We start from the raw sequence: 24,980 nt of genomic DNA, 5'->3' as shown, positions 1-24,980 counted from the left end.
AATTTACAACAAAATGTCAGAATTCCAATATGCGCTTCTGGAAGAACGTTTCGATGAGGCTTTAGAGGTGTTGCAATCGCCCAGATATCCAAGTTTCGCCAAAAAACGCACCGTCATCGGAAAAGGCATCAGCGATCTACTCGCAGCGTGCTTGATCGAAGAATGTCCCTCGGAAATCGTTCAAATATTAATCAATAAAAACACAATTTCTGATCGGGAGGCTCGTGTTCAGGAATATAAGCGATGCATTCAGATGAATCCGTCAAATACGTGGGCTTTTCTCGCCAAGGACGACTCATTTTTGGAGGAAAACTTCGCTCGCGGACATAAATTGATCCATTTATTGGTGAAAAATTGCACGCAGGACTGTCTATCGCTCGTTTTGGAAAAATACGGAGATAAAATTGATCTTTTAGCATTAACTCCGAAAGGCGAGACGATCCTTCACAAAGCTGGAATGCACAAATTTGACGAAGTTGTGGCACTCGAACCGAAATTGGCGCATATTCCACGTCAAAGAGACCTGAAAACGCCGTTGATGATTTTGATTGAGCAGAGTTTGTTCGCTTTTAAGACCACGGGACGTGAAGAGAGCTTTATTCAGACCTACAACGTGGATATTAACGCGAAAGATATTTACGGAGACACTGCCTTCATTTATGCTGCTCGACGACACCTCTTGCGTTTCATGATTTTTCTCATTTGTTACGGGGCGGACTACAAAATTCGTGCCAATCGGAAATTTTCGGTGAAATTGCATGACGAGGCTGATCATTATGACATCCGGGACGAGTACGAACACATGTACAAGGAAGCGCTCGAAGGCAGGATGGATTTACGGATTTTTTCGATCATCATTCAGGCTTTGAGTGACACCCGTAGCGAATATACCTTCGATTATTTGCTCGCTTTCAATACTTTACCCTGGAACAGCGTCAGTTACAACAAAATTAACACTCTGAACTTTTATCGGGTCTTAATTCAGTACAATTTCGTGAATATGAGCTACTTACTTGCCAAAATCCTCTTTCAAATTGTCTGGACACGCACTTTCGACGGCTACATGATGATCAAAGAGACGTTTGTGCAACGCGGATACGTCGAGGACCTGTTTTCGCTGACTTTTGAAGAGATGGATCCGCGTCACACGTTCGACCTTGTGAATATTACGCCCAAGAGATATTACAAAAAGGACGAATTTCACATGGTGAAGCACTTTTTGGATGTCAAAACGTTCAATCGGGTGTGCAAGGGACGAGAAATTGTAACTCTTAAGCGGATGTGTCGCCATTGGATTCGTAGGGCGATGGCAGCGAGAGAAGTTAAGGACGAGGAAAAGCACATTGATCGCATTGAGAAGGGATTTCAGGCACTGGGATTGTCGCAAGAGTTGACGGATTTCTTGAAATATAAAGAATTGTAATTTTTTGCTCAGCTAGCACGTAGAAAAAAAAATCGCACACAAGCTTCAAAGCTTTATTTGAGCGAAATAATGCTTGTCGCACACGATTTTAATAAGTACACAGAAAAAAATTCGCAACAATCAGTGATTTTTGCATTTTGACTGATTAGCTTTAAGATTTTCTTTTAAAAAAGCTCAGAAGGCTTAGATTAAAAATTTTTTTGACGTTTTTTTTTAACAAATTTTAAAATTTATTGGAAATAAAAAAAAAGTTTTTTAAGCTATTTAGGATTTTTGGAAGAAACTATTTTTTTCAAGTAAGTAAAAATTTTTAATTAATTTAATAAATTAATTACTTAATAATTTCGATTTAATAAAATTAGTTTAAAAAAAAATTAAAATTAATAATTTTGTTTGAAAATTAAATTTTTAATAAAAATTATTGATATTTCATTGGAAAAATTGAATGTTTCATTGAATTTTTTTTTTATTTTGAATTAAAAATGTTTAATTTTTTTTAAGGAAAGTAGTCCGCTCCAAATTTTTTTTTGAACTTTTTGTCCCATGCCCCTTTTCAAAAGTCGAAAATCCAATGGGGCAAAATAAAAAAAAGTTAAAAATTTCATCAAAATTGACCATTTTTGGTTTTTTCCTTACTTTTTCAAGGAATTTTCAAAAATTTTTTAAAATATTTTTAATTTTTAAATTTTTTTGTGCTGAAAGTTGTATTTTAAGGTGAATTTTCTTCTTTAATTTTTTTTTTTCAAAAAAATTACTTTTCAAAATTTTTTGACAGTTATTTTTATGAATTTTTTTTATTTAAATTTTTACCTTGAAATACTTTGAGATTAATTTTAAATTATCAAATCTCAATGCAAATACCATAAAAATAATGTTATAAAATGTCAAAAATTGTTAAAATTTTGTCATTTTGTATGAAAAAGTATTTCAAAAAAATTTTTTTTTATTTTGAAAAAAAGTTTTTGGGACAAAAAGTTCGAAAAAAATTTGGAGCGGCCTAAATTAATAAATATTTATTTAAGTTAAAAAATTTAAATACCGTAAAAAATAAATATTCAATTTTTAAATTTATAAATATTCAAAAAATACTCAAAATGCTTTTGACAGTTAAAAAAAATGTTAAAATTATTTCTAATAAAAATTTTTTATTTTGACTTTAAAAGATTAAAAATTATTAAAAGAAACTTTTATGGGAAAAGAGATTTCCAAAAAATTAAAATTTTGACAAAAAAAAATTTCAAATTTCATATTTGTCATCAAATGACAGATGACATTTTAAAAATTTTGTCAAAAATATAATTTTTGAATATGTATCTTGAAGGCTACAAAAATTAATTTTTTGAGGAAAATTTTCACAAATTTTTTTTTCATATCGTCTCTAAAATTATTTTTTTTAAGAAAATTTGCTCAAAAAAATTTATCAAAAATATTTTTGACATCTGTCAATATTTAAACTGTCAAAATAATTTTTTTACCTTAATTTAAAATAAATTAAATTACAAAAACTAAAATTAAATTACGTTGATTTTGTCACAATGGCACTTAAAATCGGTCGATTCGCTACCAAACTTCCCACAGAAACAAATTCATTCCCAAAGGGGTTCCTTCGACAATGGCAATAACCTCTTCTGCATCTTCCCTGTTTGTTCAAAACGTTCCAGCAGGCCGTGTTGCAAGTCGTTGTCTTGCAAATGTAATCAGGCTCATTCAGTGCCTCATATAACGGCGTTCCCGGGCGATTGTTCACGAGAAAAGCATAATACCACCAATAACGGGCCTCTTCAAAAAAATTTTTGTTGAAAAAAATTGAAGGAAAGTGACGAAAAATGATTTTCTCACCTCGATTGCCCGTTTTTTGTTCCGCTGGTTCATTATTGCGATCACTCGAAGTCAAGGTCTCGTTAAAGAGCAAAAAACTCGAGAAGATTAGTAGGAGAGACAGTGTCTTAGTCGTCATATTTTATGATGATGATGATGGGTATTATGTACTTTACGACACAAATAACGAAGCGCGTCTGTTAAAAATAGATGAATTTTGAGATATTTTTATTGTTTAATCTTTTAATTAGCTCATAAACACGTGAAAATTAGTGGAATTGTAGTAAAATATTGGTTAGCACTTTCACTTTTCGGTTTAGCGGTGAAGGGTTTGTTCATAAAAGTTGAAAGAAATTTTGAGTTTTTGTATTTTGACAGTTTGGAAGTTGACAGGTGTCAAAATTTTTAATTCATTTTCAATTTTTAGTCAATTTTATTGAATAACCAAAGTTTTTTTGGAGAATGAGAATCGAAATTTCATCAAAAATTTAAATGTTTTGCCAAATATGTCAATCTGTCATTTTTTTTACTTGACAGATGTCAAATTTTTTGACATTTCATCAAATTTATTGAATCAAAACCGATCAAGGTTCAACAAAATTTCTTAAAAATTAATTTTTTTTCCGAAGTTGTCAATTTGTGAAATTTTTTATATTTAAAAACATGACAGCTGTCAAAATTTTAAATAAATTTTTGGATTTTCTATATTTAAATTAAGGAAATAAAAAAATTTGTAGCCACAATTTATTTAAAGTAAATTTCAAAAAATTAAAAAGTTCAAAAATAAATCGTTTTTTTTCTTTTTTTTTAGAATGATTTTTATCAAATTTTATTTAAGTATTGTCAAAAAATTATTTTTTTAAAATTATTTAAAGAAAATTATTTTTAAATAAGAATCATGAAAATTCAGGAAGATTTTAAATGAAAAATTAGTAAATTTGAAATTGAATTGAATTTTTTAATATTTTTAATGATTAAAAATGATTACTTTTATTTTAAAAATTTTGTAATATTTCAAATAAAATTTTAATAAAAAAAAAAATAAATTTTAATTTTAAAAATAAAATTTTTATTTTATTTTAAAATTTCTAAAATCAATGTTAGAAAAAAAATGTTTTGGTTTTTTTACTAAATTAATATAAATTTTCAAATAATTTTTTTTTTCTTGTGAATAAAATGGAAAAAAATAAACTCTCAGTATTGTTTTGAAATTCTATTTTATTTTTTAAGTTTTTCTTTTAAATTACAATAAAATATGTACACAGCATTGACTATTGATTTATTATTGGTAGGATTGAAATTGAATTCCATTGAGTTTGTTTCCATTTAATATTTAAAACGCTAACTTTTAATTTCTCTTCTTTTTTTTTTAAATAAATTTTCTATTTTATAGTTTTTTTTTTTTGATTATTTTATGGACACAGATTCTACTATTTTCATTGTTCAATTTCATTGTAACGTAAGAAAAATTAAAGCTTTCCTTATAAAAAGCGACAACTGGATCGTCAGTTTCATCTTAATTCATAAAAATTAATAAAAAGTGATTAAAAATAGGTAAAAATATCGTTGAATGAATTTTCGCCGAAAATTTTGAATTTTTTTTTTTAAGAATGTTCAGTTTTGATTGGTGCCCCCAAGGCTTCAACAAGAAAGCTCTCCAGCGGCTTGTCGCCAATGAGCCGGAAAAAGAACAAGTGATCCAGACACTTTAAGCTGATTGAACGTAACGGAGGTAGTCGCAACAATAATTGAGCAAATCGGCCGTCTTCGCATGCGTGATGCTGTTTGCAGTGGTCCTCGAGGCAAACGTAGGCCTTTTCCCTGAGTGCTTCGACGTCTTTTTTGTTCACGAGTCCCCGGATTTCGGGATTTAACAAAATTATCGCCTTCAAACATGCCAATTCCGCCTTATCGAACCCGAGTTTGCTCATTTTTAGGCTGAGCTCGTGCAGGATGCGATCAAAAATCGGTAAAACGCCCGCTTCTTTCGCGCTGTTGCGATGCAAAGTGTAGTTGGGACCGAGACAGAGCAATTCGGGCGTTCGCACGACTTTTTTCGTCGGATCGTTCGGGGATTCGGCGACTTCCATGTACTCGATGCTGCGCCACGCACTCGTAATGATGAGCAACTCGTTCCAGCTGGATTTCAGCAGGAGAATTTGATCTTCCTTGCAGAGATCCGTGAAATGGGGAACGCGTCGTGCAAAGTCGATGATGCGCTCGAGTGCTTTGTTCGCAATTTGGCACATGCTGTTGACGGGACCCGCATAATTTGGCGGAATGAGGGAATTTTGACCGACGCGAATGTACGGCATCGCATGTTCGCCCTTATTTTCCTCGCTGATGTTCTCCGCCTCGAGTATTCGTTCCATCGTGAGGTCCTTCACGGTGCTCGTCGGACAGATTTCGTCGGGTTTCATCGCATTTCCGCCCGTTCCAGCGCCTTTTGCGCCCTTGTGACGCTCCTCTTGCACCGCTTCGCGCTTCATGCCGCACGTCAAGCACTTTTGGTAGCGACAATACTGGCAACGGTTCCGCTGACGCTTGTCAATTATGCAATTTTTCTGTTCGCGACACGCATACGTGAGGTCCTTGCGCACCGTACGTTTGAAGAAACCTTTGCATCCTTCGCAGGAATAGACGCCGTAATGCTTGCCCGAGGCACGATCCCCTAAAAAAATCAATTTTTAACAAAAATTTTTTACGAAAAATCAAGAAAATTACCGCAAATTTGGCATTCATGTTTGGAATTTGCTAGCGGATGATGTGCTGGATACGCGGGATTGCTCGGCGTCGGCGGTTCACTTTGCGAATCATCCATCGCATGAAATATCAATTCCTAAAAAACACAAAAAATCGATAAATTTCATCGTTTTTTTGTAGAAACTTCGAGAATTTCCTACCTTTTTAATAATTTTTGAAGATTGTTTTGATGTTGACCTACTTTCGAATCCACATAAAATGCCTAATTCCTTAATTTAGCGTCGTGATGGCGATCATCGTCGTCGTTCGTTTTATTGTCTGACAGTTCCTGACGATAGTAACGTGCACCGTGGTCGAAAAAATTTCGGAAAACCCTGAAAACTCCCTGAAAATACGTGATTTTTTTGAAAAGTGACTCGAAAAATAACAAAAAGTGACGTAAATTACGCATTCGGCTGCTTTTGGGCCCAACACAAAATCCATTCGTCATCAAAAATCGCCGCTGCTAATTCAATTCGTGGATTTTCGCGATTCGCGAAGATGTTTGTTTGTTACTTACTCTTATCAAAATGACTTCAATTCAGTTATAATTGAGATGTTGATTGGTTTTCAAGGGTAACGAAGCGCAATGAGTGACTTGTCATACTTTCTCGGCATCGATGTCGGTGAGTTTCATTCAATTTTCCTCGACTAACCTGATTTTTTTCACATTTTTCACGCATTTTCCAGGCACGGGCAGCACCCGAGCAGCTTTAGTCGCGCAAAATGGGCAAATTTTGGCCGTAAGTGTGGAGGAAATTAAAACTTTTACGTCGTCTGAAGGTCATTTGGAGCAAAGTTCGAGCAACATCTTCGAAGGAATCGTGAAAAATGTGCGGGAAGTGCTGAAAAAGTGTCCCGATAGCGGAAAAGTACGAGGAATTGGAGTTTGTGCAACTTGCAGCTTGGTTGCTATCGACAAAAATGGGGAGCCTGTGTCGGTTAGCTTGAGCGGGCGTCAAGATCAAAACATAATTTTGTGGATGGATCATCGCGCGAAAGTCGAAGCCGATATAATCAACGGAAAAAAGCATGAAATTCTCAAATTCGTTGGCGGGCAAGTGTCGTTGGAGATGGAAGTGCCCAAACTGATGTGGTTGAAGCGTAATTTGAGGGAAAATTTTGAGAAAGTTGCTCATTTCTTCGATTTGCCGGATTTTATTACGTGGAAACTCACCGGCGGAAGTCCAGAACGTTCTGTTTGCTCCTTGGTATGTAAATGGAATTACGACGCAATTAACGGCAAATGGTGTGACGATTTTTTGCGTGACCTTGACCTCGGGGAAATAGCTTCTGATAATTTTGAGCGCTTAGGGAACAAAGTTCAGTCGCCGGGAGAAGCAATAAAAGCCGGTCTCTCGCCAGAAATTGCGAAAATCTTCGGTTTACGTCCCGGAATCGCCGTTGCTTCGTCCATGATTGACGCGCATTGCGGTGCTTTGGGCGTTTTAGGCTGCCAATTGGAAGGTTTGCCCTCAACTTCGTCTCTGACATCAAAATTAGCAATTATCGCAGGCACTTCTTCGTGTCACATGTCAATAACGCGCGAACCGCTTTACGTAGACGGTATATGGGGTCCTTATTACAACGCAATGTTCCCAAAAACGTTCCTGAATGAGGCAGGACAGAGCACAAGTGGGCATTTACTCGATTTTGTGATTGAATCTCATCCCGCGTACTCTACGTTGAAGAATAATTTCCTCACGAAGGTCGAAATTGTGCGACATTTGAACGCTTTGATCCAACAAATGACGAAAGATGGCGAAATTTTTCATGAAATCACCAAAAATTATCATGTTTATCCGGATTTTCATGGAAATCGTTCGCCATTTGCCAATCCCGACCTCAAAGGAATGATCTGCGGTCTCACCCTGGAGAACGACGAACGAAATCTCGCGAAATTGTATCTGGCGACGATGCAGGCACTCGCTTACGGCACAAAACTCATCATTGATCAACTTTACGATGCCGGTAGGGAGAAATTTGCTGCTGTTTTGATGTGCGGCGGACTTTCGAAGAACGAAATTTTTGTTCAAACGCATGCCGATGTCCTTGAAATGCCAATTGGGTTGCCAGAAACGACAGAAGCCGTTTTGTTGGGAGGTGCAATATTAGGCGCGTGTGCTGCTCAGCTCTATCCGACGTTGGAAGTAAGTTTTTTTCGAAGATTTTTCATGAAATAATTTTTTTAAATGATTTTTTTTTCGTATAGGATGCAACGAACGCAATGAGCGGAAACGCCAAGACAATTCATTCCAATCACAAGAGTTTCGATTTTCATCGCAAAAAGTACAAGGTCTTCCGAAAAATGGTGCAAGATCAACTAGAATACAAACGAATTATGGATGGAAATTGATTTCTCGCAAAAATTTAACAGAAGCATTTATTAATGACAGTTACCAATTTTTACACAGACACACAAATTTTATGTGGAAATATATTCAAGTTGACAACATTTTAAAGTTTTTTCAAAAAAATATTTTTTTGGCTTCATTTGTAATTTTTCTCTTTTCTTGAAACTCGAGAATTTTACTTTAAGAAATCATTTTAGATAATTTTTGTAAAAATTATTTTGCAATCGTTTCTAATTTTTTTTTGTATTTTTTGTATTTTTATATATATTTGCAAAAATTAAAAAAAAAAAAATAAAAATTATTTGAATTCTACTCTATTTGTATCTAATTAATTTCATTTGTTTAAAAATAATTTTTTAATTTTTTTTTTTATTTTTCTATTTAATTTTTCAAATCTTAAGTTTGAATTTAAAAAATATTTTGAGAAATTAAAATCGATTTTTTGAGAAATTTTTTGTACAATTTATTAAAAATATTAAATTTATTAATTATTTAAAAAAAATTAATTATTTAAATTTCTTAAAAATACTTTTTAAAAAATTAATTAAAATATATTATTTTGGTTAAAATTTAAAATACTTTTTAAAAAATTAATTAAAATATATTATTTTGGTTAAAATTTAACAATTAAAAAAAATATTTAAATATGACAAAAATGGCTTTGACACAGTTTTTGACACAGTTTTTTTGCTCTTGATTTAGTTTTCAAAACAAAACTATGTCAAAGAAAATTTTTTTTCAGTTTTAATTTTTTGGCAGTTTTGAGTTATAAAATGATTAAAAATGATAAATTAGAGCCCTCTGACAAATTTTTATCCATTTGGAGCAAGATTTGACAAAAATTGCTTTGACACAGTTTTTGACACAGTTTTTTTGCTCTTGATTTAGTTTTCAAAACAAAACTATGTCAAAGAAAATTTTTTTTCAGTTTTAATTTTTTGGCAGTTTTGAGTTATAAAATGATTAAAAATGATAAATTAGAGCCCTCTGACAAATTTTTATCCATTTGGAGCAAGATTTGACAAAAATTGCTTTGACACAGTTTTTGACACAGTTTTTTTTTTGATTTAGTTTTCAAAACAAAACTATGTCAAAGGAAATTTTTTTTTTAAGATTCAATTTTTTATCCATTTGGAGCAAGATTTGACAAAAATTGCTTTGACATTTTTTTGCTCTTGATTTAGTTTTTAAAACAAAACTATGTCAAAGGAAATTTTTTTTTTCATTTGGAGCAAGATTTGACAAAAAGACACAGTTTTTGACACAGTTTTTTTGCTCTTGATTTAGTTTTCAAAGGAAATTTTTTTTTCAGATTTTTTTGAGTTATAAAATGATTAAAAATGATAAATTAGAGCCCTCTGACAAATTTTTATCCATTTGGAGCAAGATTTGACAAAAATTGCTTTGACACAGTTTTTGACACAGTTTTTTTGCTCTTGATTTAGTTTTCAAAACAAAACTATGTCAAAGGAAATTTTTTTTTCAGTTTCAATTTTTTTGCAGTTTTGAGTTATAAAATGATTAAAAATTAAATTAGAGCCCTCTGACAAATTTTTATCCATTTGGAGCAAGATTTGACAAAAATTGCTTTGACACAGTTTTTGACACAGTTTTTTTGCTCTTGATTTAGTTTTCAAAACAAAACTATGTCAAAGAAAAATTTTTTTTTCAGTTTCGATTTTTTTGCAGTTTTGAGTTATAAAATGATTAAAAATGATAAATTAGAGCCCTCTGACAAATTTTTATCCATTTGGAGCAAGATTTGACAAAAATTGCTTTGACACAGTTTTTGACACAGTTTTTTTGCTCTTGATTTAGTTTTCAAAACAAAACTATGTCAAAGGAAATTTTTTTTTCAGTTTCGATTTTTTTGCAGTTTTGAGTTATAAAATGATTAAAAATGATAAATTAGAGCCCTCTGACAAATTTTTATCCATTTGGAGCAAGATTTGACAAAAATTGCTTTGACACAGTTTTTGACACAGTTTTTTTGCTCTTGATTTAGTTTTTTAAACAAAACTATGTCAAAGGAAATTTTTTTTTCAGTTTCGATTTTTTTGCAGAAATTTTTTTTTCAGTTTCGATTTTTTTGCAGTTTTTTTTTGCAGTTTTGAGTTATAAAATGATTAAAAATGATAAATTAGAGCCCTCTGACAAATTTTTATCCATTTGGAGCAAGATTTGACAAAAATTGCTTTGACACAGTTTTTGACACAGTTTTTTTGCTCTTGATTTAGTTTTCAAAACAAAACTATGTCAAAGGAAAAGTTTTTTTTTTTTCAGTTTCGATTTTTTTGCAGTTTTGAGTTATAAAATGATTAAAAATGATAAATTAGAGCCCTCTGACAAATTTTTATCCATTTGGAGCAAGATTTGACAAAAATTGCTTTGACACAGTTTTTGACACAGTTTTTTTGCTCTTGATTTAGTTTTCAAAACAAAACTATGTCAAAGGAAATTTTTTTTTCAGTTTCGATTTTTTTGCAGTTTTGAGTTATAAAATGATTAAAAATGATAAATTAGAGCCCTCTGACAAATTTTTATCCATTTGGAGCAAGATTTGACAAAAATTGCTTTGACACAGTTTTTGACACAGTTTTTTTGCTGCAGTTTTGAGTTATAAAATGATTAAAAATGATAAATTAGAGCCCTCTGACAAATTTTTATCCATTTGGAGCAAGATTTGACAAAAATTGCTTTGACACAGTTTTTGACACAGTTTTATTCTTGATTTAGTTTTCAAAACAAAACTATGTCAAAGGAAATTTTTTTTTTTTCAGTTTCGACAAATTTTTTTGGAGCAGTTTTGAGTTATAAAATGATTAAAAATGATAAATTAGAGCCCTCTGACAAATTTTTATCCATTTGGAGCAAGATTTGACAAAAATTGCTTTGAGCAAAACTTTGACAAAAAATTGTTTCTTTTTTGCAGTTTTTTATAAAATGATTAAAAATGATAAATTAGAGCCCTCTGACAAATTTTTATCCATTTGGAGCAAGATTTGACAAAAATTGCTTTGACACAGTTTTTGACACAGTTTTTTTGCTCTTGATTTAGTTTTCAAAACAAAACTATGTCAAAGGAAATTTTTTTTTCAGTTTCGATTTTTTTGCAGTTTTGAGTTATAAAATGATTAAAAATGATAAATTAGAGCCCTCTGACAAATTTTTATCCATTTGGAGCAAGATTTGACAAAAATTGCTTTGACACAGTTTTTGACACAGTTTTTTTGCTCTTGATTTAGTTTTCAAAACAAAACTATGTCAAAGGAAATTTTTTTTTCAGTTTCGATTTTTTTGCAGTTTTGAGTTATAAAATGATTAAAAATGATAAATTAGAGCCCTCTGACAAATTTTTATCCATTTGGAGCAAGATTTGACAAAAATTGCTTTGACACAGTTTTTGACACAGTTTTTTTGCTCTTGATTTAGTTTTCAAAACAAAACTATGTCAAAGGAAATTTTTTTTTCAGTTTCGATTTTTTTGCAGTTTTGAGTTATAAAATGATTAAAAATGATAAATTAGAGCCCTCTGACAAATTTTTATCCATTTGGAGCAAGATTTGACAAAAATTGCTTTGACACAGTTTTTGACACAGTTTTTTTGCTCTTGATTTAGTTTTCAAAACAAAACTATGTCAAAGAAAAAATTTTTTTTCAGTTTCAATTTTTTGGCAGTTTTGAGTTATAAAATGATTAAAAATGATAAATTAGAGCCCTCTGACAAATTTTTATCCATTTGGAGCAAGATTTGACAAAAATTGCTTTGACACAGTTTTTGACATAGTTTTTCTCTTGATTTAGTTTTCAAAACAAAACTATGTCAAAGAAAAATTTTTTTAATATAATCATTATAAATTTTTTTAACGTTAAAATATTTTTATTTAAATCAAAAAGCATTAACGGCACTTTCGAATTTCGTTCGAGATTGGATAAAAATTCAACATTAAAACGTCGAATCGAGCAAATTTCAAAACAAAAATAAAAACAAATCCAGAGCAAAATTATAAATAAGCGCAATTTCATCAAAATTAAACGCATTTCTAAAAGAACTTTCAATTCTAGAACATCTTTTTAAGTTCTAAACTGCGTAATTTCCTTAAAAATTAAATTTTACCAATAAATCATCGCCAAAAACGTAAGAAAATTAAATAAAAATAAGAAATTTTATTCAACTTCATTTTTTTCAGTCAAAATTAAGGAAAAACTCACCCATGGAACATCTAGAAGTCGACTATTGTAGTCTAATACGAGCAAATCCTGATTTCATCTTAAACTGGGAACAACAACAGAACTGGCCAACACCCTTTGGACACTTTCTCGTGCTAGAAAACGACCTGGAAACGCTGAAAAATCTCGTGCAGGAACTCCCCGCCGCCTTACGTCAAGTCACAAGTTATGACGAAACCGTTTTATATTTCGCCTTAAAATTAGAACGCTACGAAATTGCGCGATATTTGTTACAGTTGGAACGGCGCCAAGTAATTTCTTTCTTGTATGGGCAAGCAAAAGGAGGACAATCACCGCTAACGATCGCCTGTGACTCATTCGACTGTCCCGGTGATGTAATTTACAAATTACTTGAAAATGGTCCCGTTTTTTCGCATTTTGAACTAAAATTAGCACTTTTGAATGCAGTTAAGGCTCGAAATGTCGCTGCAATTGGACTTTTATTGGATTACGACGTGTTGATGTTGAACGAGTTGCTCGACGAGAAATCTGGAAAATATTTCATGCACTTGGTTTTCGATGGAAAAGTGAATCAAAACGAAATTTTTGACCACATTTGGGACAAATATCGCGAAAAAGTCGATTGGAGTGTCATTGACGGGCAAAAAGCGACAATTTTTCATGCAGCAATGCGATCGACGTTGGATGAAGCCAAAAAATTGGAACTTTTGAGGATTTTTCCGTCGTATTTCGAGCCCGAGTGTCACGATAACAAACAAAATACGATCCTTCATGTCGCTGCGGCATGGTGTGAACTGCCATTAGTGCAATTCTGCTGTGAAGAACTCAAAATCGATCCAAAAATCAAAAATCATGACGACGAAAATGCCTTAAAAGCGGCCGTTTATCGTGCCTCGTTGGGACAATGGGAGCTTTTCAACGAGAAAATCACTTATTTGATCGATCGAATGTTCAAAAAGGACTTTTGCTTTGCGGAAATCACGGATTTGTTCAGTCTCACGTCACTGCATCGCTTTTATCAGACAAACATGAAGCTCTATCCACTTCTCATCAACGCATGTTACTTGGATGAGAGAAATTCCTTCAAAAGTGTCATTGAAGAGTTTTTGGCGATTTTTGCGGATGCAGGAAGATTTTACGAAAAATGTCACTTTATTTGCGTTTTTTTGCATGACAAAGCGAAAGTTTATCCGGAACATCAATCCAATCGACGAGAAATAATTTTCGTCATTGGTCAATGTGTCAAACGAATCATCCATTCGGAGAAACCTTTTGAGCCCTTATTGAACGTAATTCGATCGTTGCAACAAATTCCGAGCTTTACAATCGATTCGCATGAATTTTGTGATTATTTCGGGATTTTGTACTACGAACTCTTCTTTGTCGATGAAAAAATCCTCTCCGATGCCCGTGTTCGAACGAAACTTTTGGAATTTTATCTGAAATTCGATCAATTAAACCTCATTAGCTTCGATGACATTGTCGACTTAAATTTATGCAAAATTTTGTTTCAACGATATTCGGATCGGCAAAAGTTTATTTTGAGTGATGTGTTTCGCATGCAACTGCATCTCGCGAATAACGTAACTCTGAGACGAAAAGGTGCCTTGGTGAAATTTCCAGACGTGCAGGATTTTCATCTGATCGAGCCATTTTTGGGACAAAAGGATTTTAATCGAGTTTTTCACTCAGAGAAAATAATGTCGCTGAAAGGAATTTGTAGAGAAAATTGTCGTCGATATTTTTTGGGCGAAAAAATCAAAGGAGCGGAACGAGAACGTGTGATAAAGTCTTTGAGACTGCCAAAAGTGCTGGAAAATTATTTACAGTACAAAAATTGAATAAAAAAAATTAAAAATATATTTTTTAAAATGAAAAAATTGAATTATAAAAATAAAATTTTATATTTTTATTATTAAATAATTTGAGAGTTTTGTTCAAGGTTTTTGACAATTTACGAGTTTTTGATCGAAAAAAGGTAAAAAATTTAAAAAAATTGTTTTGCTTGCAGAATTTTTTAGAAAATAATAGTTTTTTCATAGTTTCAATTGAATTTATAATTTTATTTATTTTTATATAAAAATTAAAGTAAATACGAGATTAAATAAAATTATTAAATTTTAAAAATTAATTTATTAAAATTTCTATAATAAACTAAAATTAAATTTTTTGAATTTTTAATATTTTTTTAAAATTTTTATTTTTTATATTTTTAATATTTTTTTTAATTTTAATAATTTTTTTAAATTTTTTTTGTATTGAACTTTACAAAAAAAAAAAATTTTTTAATATTTTTTTTTTTTTTTTTTTTTTTTTTGCAAAAATATTTTTTTTGACAGCTAAAATATTTTTTTTGCATAAATTTGCTCTTTTTTTTTTATATTTTTATAGAGGAATTTTCAAATTTTGCAAAAAAATTAATTTTTAAAACAAATGCATTTTTTTAAAAATATTTTTTTACAAAAAAATCGATTTTTTTAAATTTTTTTTTAATTTTTATTAATTTGATTTTTTTTTTAAAAAAAAATTTAAAAAATTTTTAATTTAAAAAATTTTTTTTAAGAATTAAGAAAAAATTATAAAAATTTGAGTTTTTAATAAAATTTTGATCGAAATTTGTAAAAAATTTTTCAAAAATGGCAAGCAATTCAAATTTACAACAGTTTTTATGCAAAAATAAAACAAGATATTGACAGCTAAAATATTTTTTTTTTGCATAAATTTGCTTTTTGACTCAGAAAATTTATATTTTTATAGAGGAATTGTCAAATTTTTGCAATAAAATTAAGTCAAACAATTTAAAACGAATGCATTTTTAATCTAAAAGAAAAATTCAAAAATATATTTTTAAGTAATTTATACAAAAGTTAATTTTATTTAATAAAAAGACAAAACCTGAAAAATATATGATAAAAATTCTGTAAAAAATTCAAAAAGCATTTTGAAGTGTTTGAACAATTTTTACTCATTTAAAGCAGAAATTTATTTTTTTTTCTTCGAAAAATCTACTTGTTAAAGTCCCATTTTAATACAAAAACTCATAAAAATGGACCCTCGATGCACTTACTTTAATCCTCCCATCACCTAATTCAAAAAAGCAATTCTCAACGGCGATGCATGTCTTGTTCTGCGAATTAGACCAAAAAATTATAATGCCATCAAAAATCCCATTTCTCTTATCTTCTTCTTTTGATTTCATTTTTCCCCCGCAAATCACATTGACACGCACTCACACATGAATTTTCCTTTCATCATGCGATTTTTCCTTTGTGCTCTGCTGTGTTTTCCTCAGACTAAAATGGACATCCATAAAAAAAAACATTCACAAGGAAGAAAATGTATTTAAAAATTGTGTAATAACAAGAAATGGAAGAATTACTTGAGCAAAATGGGCATCTAAATGTCCATTTATTTTTCTCTTCGTAATAGATACGAGCCATGACCAACGCCGAGCAGCGATAAGAAGACGAGCGTCTCACATGTGAAAAGAAATGCGACAAATAATGGCGTTAATAATAGACTTCGTTTGTGTGCGATTCCCTAAAGATAATGTCTTTTAGCGAACAGAGGCAGCTTTTTTCGCAACAAATAACAACAACAATAATAATCAGATTATATAAGACACTTTTTTTTTATCACGCTTCTTATATTTTTTTTATATAAATATTTTTTTTTAAATAAAATTGCACAAGTCAGTGAATCAGAGTCAATTATGTCGCAGAGCAGCTCTGGGAAGGTGGCAAAAATGAATTAACACAACAAATTTCATTATTTACCTTTCAACTTTTCTCAATGTTTCTCGAAAAAAATAAACTTTTTTTTTAAACGAATTACACTTGAGCTTTATTCAACTGAAAAATTTGTCACTTCTCGAATGAAAGTTGCGGGAAAATTAAAAAAAAATATATTTTAAAATTAAATAAAAAAATTCCTTTTATTTTCGTAAATATTTTGAATAGAAAACAAAAATTATAAAATTGTAAAAATTAAAAAAAAAACTATTTTGTGACTTTTTTGCAAAATATTTTTTTTTTTAATTTTATTAATTTTTTTGTAGGTAAATGTTTAATATTTTTTTTTATTTAATAAAATTATCATTTAATTAATTTAAATATTCGTTGAATAAAATTAATAAAAAAATAAATATTTCAAATAAAATATTAAAAAATTTTAAATTTATTTTTTTCAATAAAAAATAATTTATAAATAAATTATAAATTCGTTAAAAATAAATTTTAATTATAATTAAATTAATCAAATTAAAATTTTTAAAAAATTATTTTTTTTATTTTTGTTTAAAAATATTTTTTTTTAATTTCCCGCACCTCCCTGCGTTAATAAAATAATACAAATAAATAAATTATAAAAAAAATTGTGATAATGAACAATAATCATATCAGTCAGCAGGGTCACAGATGTTAAATGCCAATTATTTATCCAATGAGAAGAAAAATGCCAGTGTGTGGGTAGCTAAGTGTAGCTCGACATATCTCTATTAAAGGCAATAAGTGGCGGAAAATCAATTTATATGAAACTTATTGATTATAGAGTGTTATCGCAGTGATGAAATTGGGATCAGGTGCCGTTGACAAATACGATTTATATTTTTTTATTGTTACATATTTTTTTTGCAGGCTTTAAATGTTTTTTTTTTCGTTACAAATATCAATTGTGTGTGATGCGGCAAATTGAAAAGATATGTGTAGCTTTAAATATAGGATAAGCGTAAATTTGTAAATATGATACAAAAGGATTTCATTAAATGATTTAATGGAATTTTAATTAATTTAGCAAAATTAACATTTTAATAAATTTGAGAGATTAGGAAATTGCGATTGTTTTGTGGTTTTGGTTGAAATTTGCTTACCTTTAATGAAACGTTTTTTTTTGTGGAAAATAAATTATTTTCAATGTAACTAATTTTAAAATATTTAATTAAATAAATTAAAATAAAAATATTTATTTGAAAATTTAATTAAATTTTTATTTTTAGTTTTTATTTAACTAAAAAAATTATTTTTAAAAGAAAAAAAATATTTTAAAATAATATATTAAAAAAATAAATAAAATAAAATAAAATTTTAAGTTAAATAATTAATTTAATTAAAATAAAAATAAATTAAATTAAATTTTTAATAAATTCTTAATAAATAAAATTGTTTTAATTTCTATTAATTTAAACAAAGTTAAAAAAAAATAAGAAATTTCGCTTGGTAAAAATAAATATAACTTGGTAAATTTTTCGTATTTCTTTCTAACCATTTTTTCCGCATGTCTGTACCATAAAAAAAAATTAAATTAAAATTTTAATAAATTCTTAATAAATAAAATTTATTTTTAATTTAATTAAATAAAATTAATTAAATTAATTAATTAATTAATTAAATTAAATTAATAAATTAATTTAATTTAATTTAAACAAAGTTAAAAAAAAATAAGAAATTTCGCTTAGTAATCCAACTTGGTAATTTTTTTTCGTATTTCTTCGTAACCATTTTTTCCGCATGTCTGTACCATTTCTATATTTAGTTAGGTAATTACGTTTTCCCGAAAATACATTCTCATATAACAAAGACAGTTAATTTGTGACAACCCACTTCTTTTCGAATTGAATTATGAGAAGACCAAAAAAATTGTAATAATTTCTCATAATAATGTTCCTTATTTTTTTCAGAAAAAATCCAAGAAAAAAAATTTTCCTCAAGGATTCAACTAAAAATTTTGTAAAAAAAAACATAAATTTATTAATAAAACACAATTTTTTATAACAACAACCTCTCCTTTTATTTATTTATTTATTTTTATTTGTTTGCTTCAATAATATTTTTGATTAATTTCTACCAGAATTTCTCTACTTTTTTCATCTTAATTGTAAACATAAGTTTTATTATTTTAATAGTATTTTTATTATTTGTAGTTTATATTTGATTTGAAGCAAATTTAACGTTAAAATGCATAGTTTTCATTTTTTTTAAATATTTGTTTATGTTTTGATTTTTTATGTTAATATATATTTTTAAGTTTTAATATTTATTTATTTATTTTTAAAAATATTTTTTTTAAATTATTTTCTTAATATTTCATCATCCTTAATGAACCTTTTTTTCATAATTTTTCCTTATAATTTATTTTTATTTAATATTAATTCATGTAATTTAATCGTTAATTATATGTTTTTTTTTGTTAAATTAAATTTTCGTTCAGTAAATCATTTTTATTAATTAATTTAAGAAAAATATAAATTCTCTTGAATAAGATTTCCATGAAAAAAAAAAATCAATTTAAAATCATTTTTTTTTTTTTTTTTATTTTCTACGACCGAATAATTTTTTTTTTTCAATATTCATCATTAATATTTTTTCTATAGGTTTTATCATTATATTATATAGATTTTAAAAGTAACTTGACTTCATTTTCATCATCATTCAATATCTCTTTTTCTCCTCTTTTGTTTATTTTTTGTGTTGTTGTTGTATTTTTGCGACAATATGAAAAGCATGACAGTAAAGTTGTTTGATTTTCTGATTATTATATAGACATTAATAAGAATATATTGACCCTACATGAGACAATTAAGTTTTTTTTTCTGTCTTTCATTCACTTTTTCTCTACGACGACGATAATGTAGTTACGGATTAGAAGTGGAGTGCGTAACAGCAAGAGAGCGAGGAAGATTATAGATTTTTTTTTCTTTATTATATATTTTTATTTTATTATATTAAGCAAAAATTGAAGCGTTTTAATGAAATTTAGCTTATATGTACAATAACCTCGTCATCGCCGGCATGACGTCATATCATCGAAAAATAAAAATTAATGGATTGTCGTGGAACTCATTTCTCAAGATAAGATTTTTTTACAAGTTTAAATGTAATTGGTGCACTTTTGTAACAATTGATCAGTTTTCTTGTGTTTTTTTTGTTGTGAAACCAAATGATGTGAAAAATCAATCAAAAATTTTTTTTGTACAATTTTTGGCACACTGTTCGTTGATGATCGATACTTAAAATAATTTTTTTATAAAAATATTTTTTTTTTAATTTAATTTTTTTTATAAAGCAAGACAAGACACAAATGCACACAAGCAAGATTAATTATTTTTTTTATTTTATTTTTAATTAACATTTAAATCGACTTGATTTTCCCTCTTTTTTTTAATTTTAATTTTTTTGTACATTTTTTAACTCTTTTTTTCTTATTTATTTTTACTGATAATTGTCTTTGTCTTCAGCAATAAATTTTCATAAAAATTAAAAAAAAGCGCCAAATATTTTTCTTTCACGTTTTTTTCTCATTTTTTTTTAGTACATCTTACCGTTTTTATGAAGTCGCAAGCCTCTCTTCCGCTCAGTGCTGGGCGATCGTTCCTGCTTGATGTTCAAGTCGTGCACAATTGGCATGCCGTCTCCATTGGTAAGTGCATCAGACGGCTCCGGCATGACGTAGGATGCATGCCCAGTGACGGAGCCTCCCATGCGGATAATCGTGTCGTGCAATGCATTGATGTAGTTCTTGCCGAGCGTGAGTGTCTCGATTTTCGAGAGACGGCGTTCCTTTTTGATGTGCGGAATTATATCGCGCAGCGACTAAATTGCAAAGAAAAGAAGAAAAAGGGTTAGAGGTGAAAATGTAAGAGAAAATAAAAGTCAAGAAAAATAATCATTATTCTCGTGAGACTCCTTTAAACACACAATGGCAGCAGTAGCAGCAACAGCGAGAGAAGTAAGCGATGGACGAGAACGACGACGACGACGAAAAACGAGGTGTGAATGTATGAATGAATATTAATGGAATTCGCAACGATGAACGTTCTTTTTCGGAGCGAATGTTACGAACGGAGAAAGAGAAAAAATTTACAAATAAAACGATGAATGAAAAAATGAGTGCTTCGATTAACCTTTTTTCCTTTGCTTGGAATATGAAAATTTGAAAGGTTTCATTTGTTGAAAAAAAAAATTTAAAATTCTCGAAATACGAAGAAATTTTACTGAAAAAAATGTAGTGCCGAGATTTTTTTTAAATATAAAAGAAAAATTAAATTAATTTATTTAAATCACTTTAAATTTATTTTATTTTAAATTTAAATAATTATTTTTTTTATTAAATTTTAAATAAAATTAAATTTTAAATTAATTTTTTAAAATCTTTTTAAAAAATTTAAAAAAAAAATTTTAATTTTGAAAAGATCGCATTTTTGGTAGAAAAATAATGAATTTTATCAAATAATTTTAAATTAAAGCATTTTTAGTCTTTATTATGACACTTTTCATCAAATTAATTCCTATTTAGATATATTCAGTTTTTTTTATTTTAATTTAAAAAAATATTTCATTTTTAATTATTTTATTTTTTTATAATTTAATTTTAATTTTTTAAATATTTTCTAAAAATAAAAAAAAAACAATAAGGATCAATTAAATCATTCGTATATTCTTTAATTTTTTTTTTATTTTATAATTTTTATATTTTATTAATGAAAAAAAAAATCAAGAAATAATGTCCTTAGTAACCACTCAAATCATTCAATTTTTTGGATTTTTTAAAAAACTTTAAATTTTTTTTTTATTAAAAATAGTTTCTGATGAGAAAATTCTACTACTAAAATTTTTAACTTCCTTAGACAACAAAGTTCGAAAAATTCCTTTGAGCTAAAATTTCCGCGAATTTTCATGACAAAAAATCAACACGAAGCTCGTTTTTTTCTTGTTTTGTTTTGTAAATTGTTTTTTTGAATTTTATGCAAGTTACGTTCGCGTTCGTCGAGTCGTCGCGGTCTCGTGTATTTTTCAGCAACGAGAAAAAAAGAGAGCTTTCTACACCATCAACATATTCACCAGGAATAATAAAGAAAATTGAAACATGAAAACGACATCAAAATGCACTACAAAACAACAGCCAACGCAGCTCGAAAAAAAAATTACATTCTCCGTTCTTTTTTGCTGTTCTCTAGTTTTATGATCTAGCGGTGTGTTTGCATTTTATTTATACACAAGGGTGTCTGATAGGTTTCTCGCAAGAACAATCCAATAAGTGGTTCAGTTCTCGAGATAAAAAAAAAACTTTAAGGTCATTTTTTGCGCGATGTTGGCGCGGGAAGGAATCCTGTCTGCTCGATTAATAATATTGCGAGACAAGACACAAAGAAACACAAAAATAATATATCTTTATTACTGTCACCAACATACATCCGTTTTTTTTTTTGCTCTGCTTGTATCTTTTGCAAAATGAACTTTACATACAAAGAAAACAAGCGACAGAAGAGTTGGTTGCTGGATAATGGGACGTGGAAGGAGGAAAAACGACGAGTTGACTCTAAATTTATACATGTTGCTTCCATGTTTTGTTAACTGATCACATCAGAAGGCTTTACATTTAAAAATAAGAAAACGACGACGAAAAAAGTCACAATAACAGAAGGGACACATGTTCCTATCATGCTCAGGTGACATTTGGATTTTACGTATGGTTTTTAAAGAAAAAAAGGATTTGAATTAGCAAAAGAATTTTAATGGAGTATTTTTGTACGAAAGTTTTTTGTGAAAGTTAAAAGAACAAAAAAAAAATATATAAAATGTTTGTTTAAATTGTTAAAAAAAAATGTTACGCTAAATGTTTAACATTTAATTAGAATTAATTTTTATATTTTTTATTAATTTATTTTAATTAATTGATTTATTTGAAATAGAAATTCAATTTAACAAAAAAAAAATTAATAAATAAAAATTTACAAAAATCTATTTTGAATAAAAAAAATCTATTTAAAGGCCCTCGGTTGCCAAAAATATGTTTACAAAAAAAAAATATAGTTTTTTTGTTGTTATTTGTATGAGCTTGTTATTTGTTTGAGTTATTTGTACGTATATATGTATGTATGTATGAGCGAAAAGTATTTGAATGGAAAGCCTTTTGGTTGAACATGAATTTTTCTTAACGTTTACAGCTTCATTGTCAGAATTCGAATGTCGTTTTTTTTTCTATATTTTATTGAAGGCATTATACTCCATGGTTGCTTTAATTTGACTTTTTTTAAACAGCTTAACGGCGTCAACAAATGTATTGAAGTCTAAATATTAAAAAAAATAAAAGGTTAAAATAAAAAAAATCAAACAATAACAAAGAATCTTAAAAAAATATTTTTTCTTTTTTTCTTAAATTTTTAATAAGATTGGTAGTTTTTTTTTCTTTTAATTTTTTTTTTCTTTAATTTTTTTTTTTTTTATAAAATCATGACTGATCAAAAACAATGTAGTACTTAAATAAAAAAAAAACTATAAAAAAATACAAGAACAATTGAAGAAAAATCGTAATCCCACGTGATTTGTACAAAGACACACACAAACACACATATAAAGGGTAAAATCTGCCAAATGCATTCATGTCAACGTTGCTGACGGTTTCCTCGGCAAAATTTCTCAAGAAAAATCGGGAAAACTCCATCTTACCTGGAACGCATCATTCAAACTGTGCATCCGCATACGTTCGCGTTCATTTGACTCGAGTCGCCGCAAATTGCGTTCTTTCGCATTGAGAACTCCCTTTTTCCTGCGACTGCTTGTGTAACCGCCATTGGAGCATGCACTGCGCCCACGTGCCTGCCGATCGCCGCAACTGCTGATATTTCCGCCGCTAGTGCCACTCGTGTCGTCACTTTGTGTGCTCGAGTCTGTCATATCTGGATCGAAAATTTGTTGCGGGGGAGTCTGCTTGAACAAAGAATTTTTTTTTTCAATGAAAAATTGGAAAAAAACTAGAAAACTCACCACAAGTGTACTTTTAGTGTTTCTCCGAGGTCGTCCCGCAACATTATTAATTTCTGTACGTGATGGCGGCTCATCCGTACTGTGATCACGGAAATTCTCGACATTTATGCCAAAGAAGCCACTCACGTCGGCGGAGGTAAAGTCGACTTCTATTCCCTTTTGGATGTAATTTTTATCGTCAGATCTCATTTTCTTCGCAGTTTTTCGTTCGTAAATTAAAGAAAATGCAATAAAAAAAAATGAGAAATTACTTAATCCGCGGGATTAAAAGTTCTTGGCAAATGTTTTGTTGTTTGTTGCAATTAACGCTTAAACGGTTTGCATTGTTTGATCGTTTTCATTACAACTTTTCATCGTAGTTCGCTTTTTTTTTATTTCTCTTTAAATAAAATGATTTACAAGAAAAGTTGTTGTTTTAAGTTTTTTTTTCGTGCTTGGTTATCCACACTTTTATTTATTTATTTTAGTAGTTCTTTACTCTTCTTCGGTTTCTTTTTTTTATTTTTATTTCACTCACTTTTATTTGATTTGATTGTTTTCACTTTTTTCTGTTTATTTGTGTTTTTTATTTATTTTATTTGCTTTTTTGTCTTCTTTAGCCACTTTTAGCAGATCTGCAAATAAAAAAGAAGAAAAAACTGTTAAAAAAAATCAAAAATCATCACTTAAAATAGAGAAAAATGTGGAGGCGGCCTAAACAAACTGCCCTTTCGATGAGTTGAAGTTTCGTTTTTCTTTTCAATTTTAGAGCTTCGATTAGCTTCAAGTGTTTGCGGAGAGTTTTCTCGTGAAGTGTATTGAAAAGTAAACAATTCGAAAGCACATATGAAATTTATTTCGTTGTTTTTTCATTTTTTTTTTTTTTTTGAACAAAAGTTGGTGTCAATTGATGAGAGGAAAAGTACCGAGAAAAGTCAATGAAACAGAACAAGAGAAGAGTGAAAGCACAGTTAAAACTTCCAAGAATTCATGAAATTTTGGGAAATTGTTCATTGTTATCTTCTTTATTGATTAATCAGAACAAATACTTAAAAGAATATATAATATCAGAGCAATAAAATTTAAAATAAAAATATATTTTTAGATTTTCAAAAATTATCGTGATCTTTTTTTAAATAAAAAAATAATTTATTTTATTATATAATTTATTTCAATAACGATATTGATTAATTCATTTTTGTTTATTTTTTTTAAATTAGGCCGCTCCAAATTTTTTTTTGAACTTTTTGTCCCATGCCCCATTTCAAAAGTCGAAAATCCAATGGGGCAAAATAAAAAAAAAAAGTTAAAAATTTCATCAAAATTGGCCGTTTTTTCATATTTTTTCAAGGAATTTTACAAAATTTTTCAAAAAATTTCAATTTTTAAGAATTTTTGTATTGAAAATCGTATTTTAACATGAATTTTCTTCGTTAAAATTTTTTTCAAAAAAATTATTTTTCAAAATTTTTTGACAGTTTTTTTTAAGAAATTTTTTTGTTTTAATTTTTAACTTAAAATACTCTGAGATATATTTTAAATTATCAAATCTCAATGTAGATAACATAAAATCAGCTGAAATATTGATTAATGACAAAAAACTGTTAAAATTTTGTCATTTTGTATGAAACAGTATTTCAAATTTTTTTTTTATTTTGCCCCCCCCCCATTTTGAAAAAAAGTTTTTGGGACAAAAAGTTCGAAATAAATTTG

General features: G+C 28.7%; 4 protein-coding genes across 4 annotated transcripts; 2 read left to right on the top strand and 2 right to left on the bottom strand.

Annotated features, from left to right (window-relative positions):
• Positions 1-4,507: 4,507 nt before the first annotated feature.
• LOC134829878 (protein ultraspiracle homolog) lies at positions 4,508-6,358 on the bottom strand. The gene is made up of 3 exons (XM_063843166.1): positions 6,145-6,358; positions 5,966-6,080; positions 4,508-5,912 (listed from the first exon to the last, which is right to left on the bottom strand). Exons 2-3 carry the CDS (start codon positions 6,060-6,062, stop codon positions 4,846-4,848), a joined length of 1,164 nt encoding a protein of 387 aa, XP_063699236.1. The 5' UTR covers positions 6,063-6,080; positions 6,145-6,358; the 3' UTR covers positions 4,508-4,845.
• A 113-nt stretch (positions 6,359-6,471) lies between these two features.
• LOC134831408 (FGGY carbohydrate kinase domain-containing protein) lies at positions 6,472-8,438 on the top strand. The gene is made up of 3 exons (XM_063845134.1): positions 6,472-6,609; positions 6,674-8,133; positions 8,196-8,438. The coding sequence occupies exons 1-3, from the start codon at positions 6,573-6,575 to the stop codon at positions 8,337-8,339; spliced, it is 1,641 nt and encodes a 546-aa protein (XP_063701204.1). The 5' UTR covers positions 6,472-6,572; the 3' UTR covers positions 8,340-8,438.
• Positions 8,439-12,336: 3,898 nt separating this feature from the next.
• Positions 12,337-14,395, top strand: LOC134831433 (uncharacterized). Its single transcript, XM_063845160.1, has 2 exons — positions 12,337-12,475; positions 12,528-14,395. Exon 2 carries the CDS (start codon positions 12,552-12,554, stop codon positions 14,367-14,369), a length of 1,818 nt encoding a protein of 605 aa, XP_063701230.1. The 5' UTR covers positions 12,337-12,475; positions 12,528-12,551; the 3' UTR covers positions 14,370-14,395.
• A 5,434-nt stretch (positions 14,396-19,829) lies between these two features.
• On the bottom strand, positions 19,830-23,096 carry LOC134828518 (protein dimmed; the record flags this gene model as incomplete). Its single annotated transcript, XM_063841497.1, has 2 exons — positions 19,830-20,114; positions 22,971-23,096. Coding segments are annotated over 2 exons (411 nt in total), but the record flags the coding sequence as incomplete, so codon positions are not given.
• Positions 23,097-24,980: the final 1,884 nt, after the last annotated feature.

This window comes from Culicoides brevitarsis, chromosome 2 (genome assembly GCF_036172545.1).
Source record: "Culicoides brevitarsis isolate CSIRO-B50_1 chromosome 2, AGI_CSIRO_Cbre_v1, whole genome shotgun sequence".
Lineage (NCBI taxonomy): Eukaryota > Metazoa > Arthropoda > Insecta > Diptera > Ceratopogonidae > Culicoides > Culicoides brevitarsis.
The sequence above is the reverse complement of the archived record's forward strand: the minus strand, read 5'-3'. Positions and strand labels throughout refer to the sequence as shown.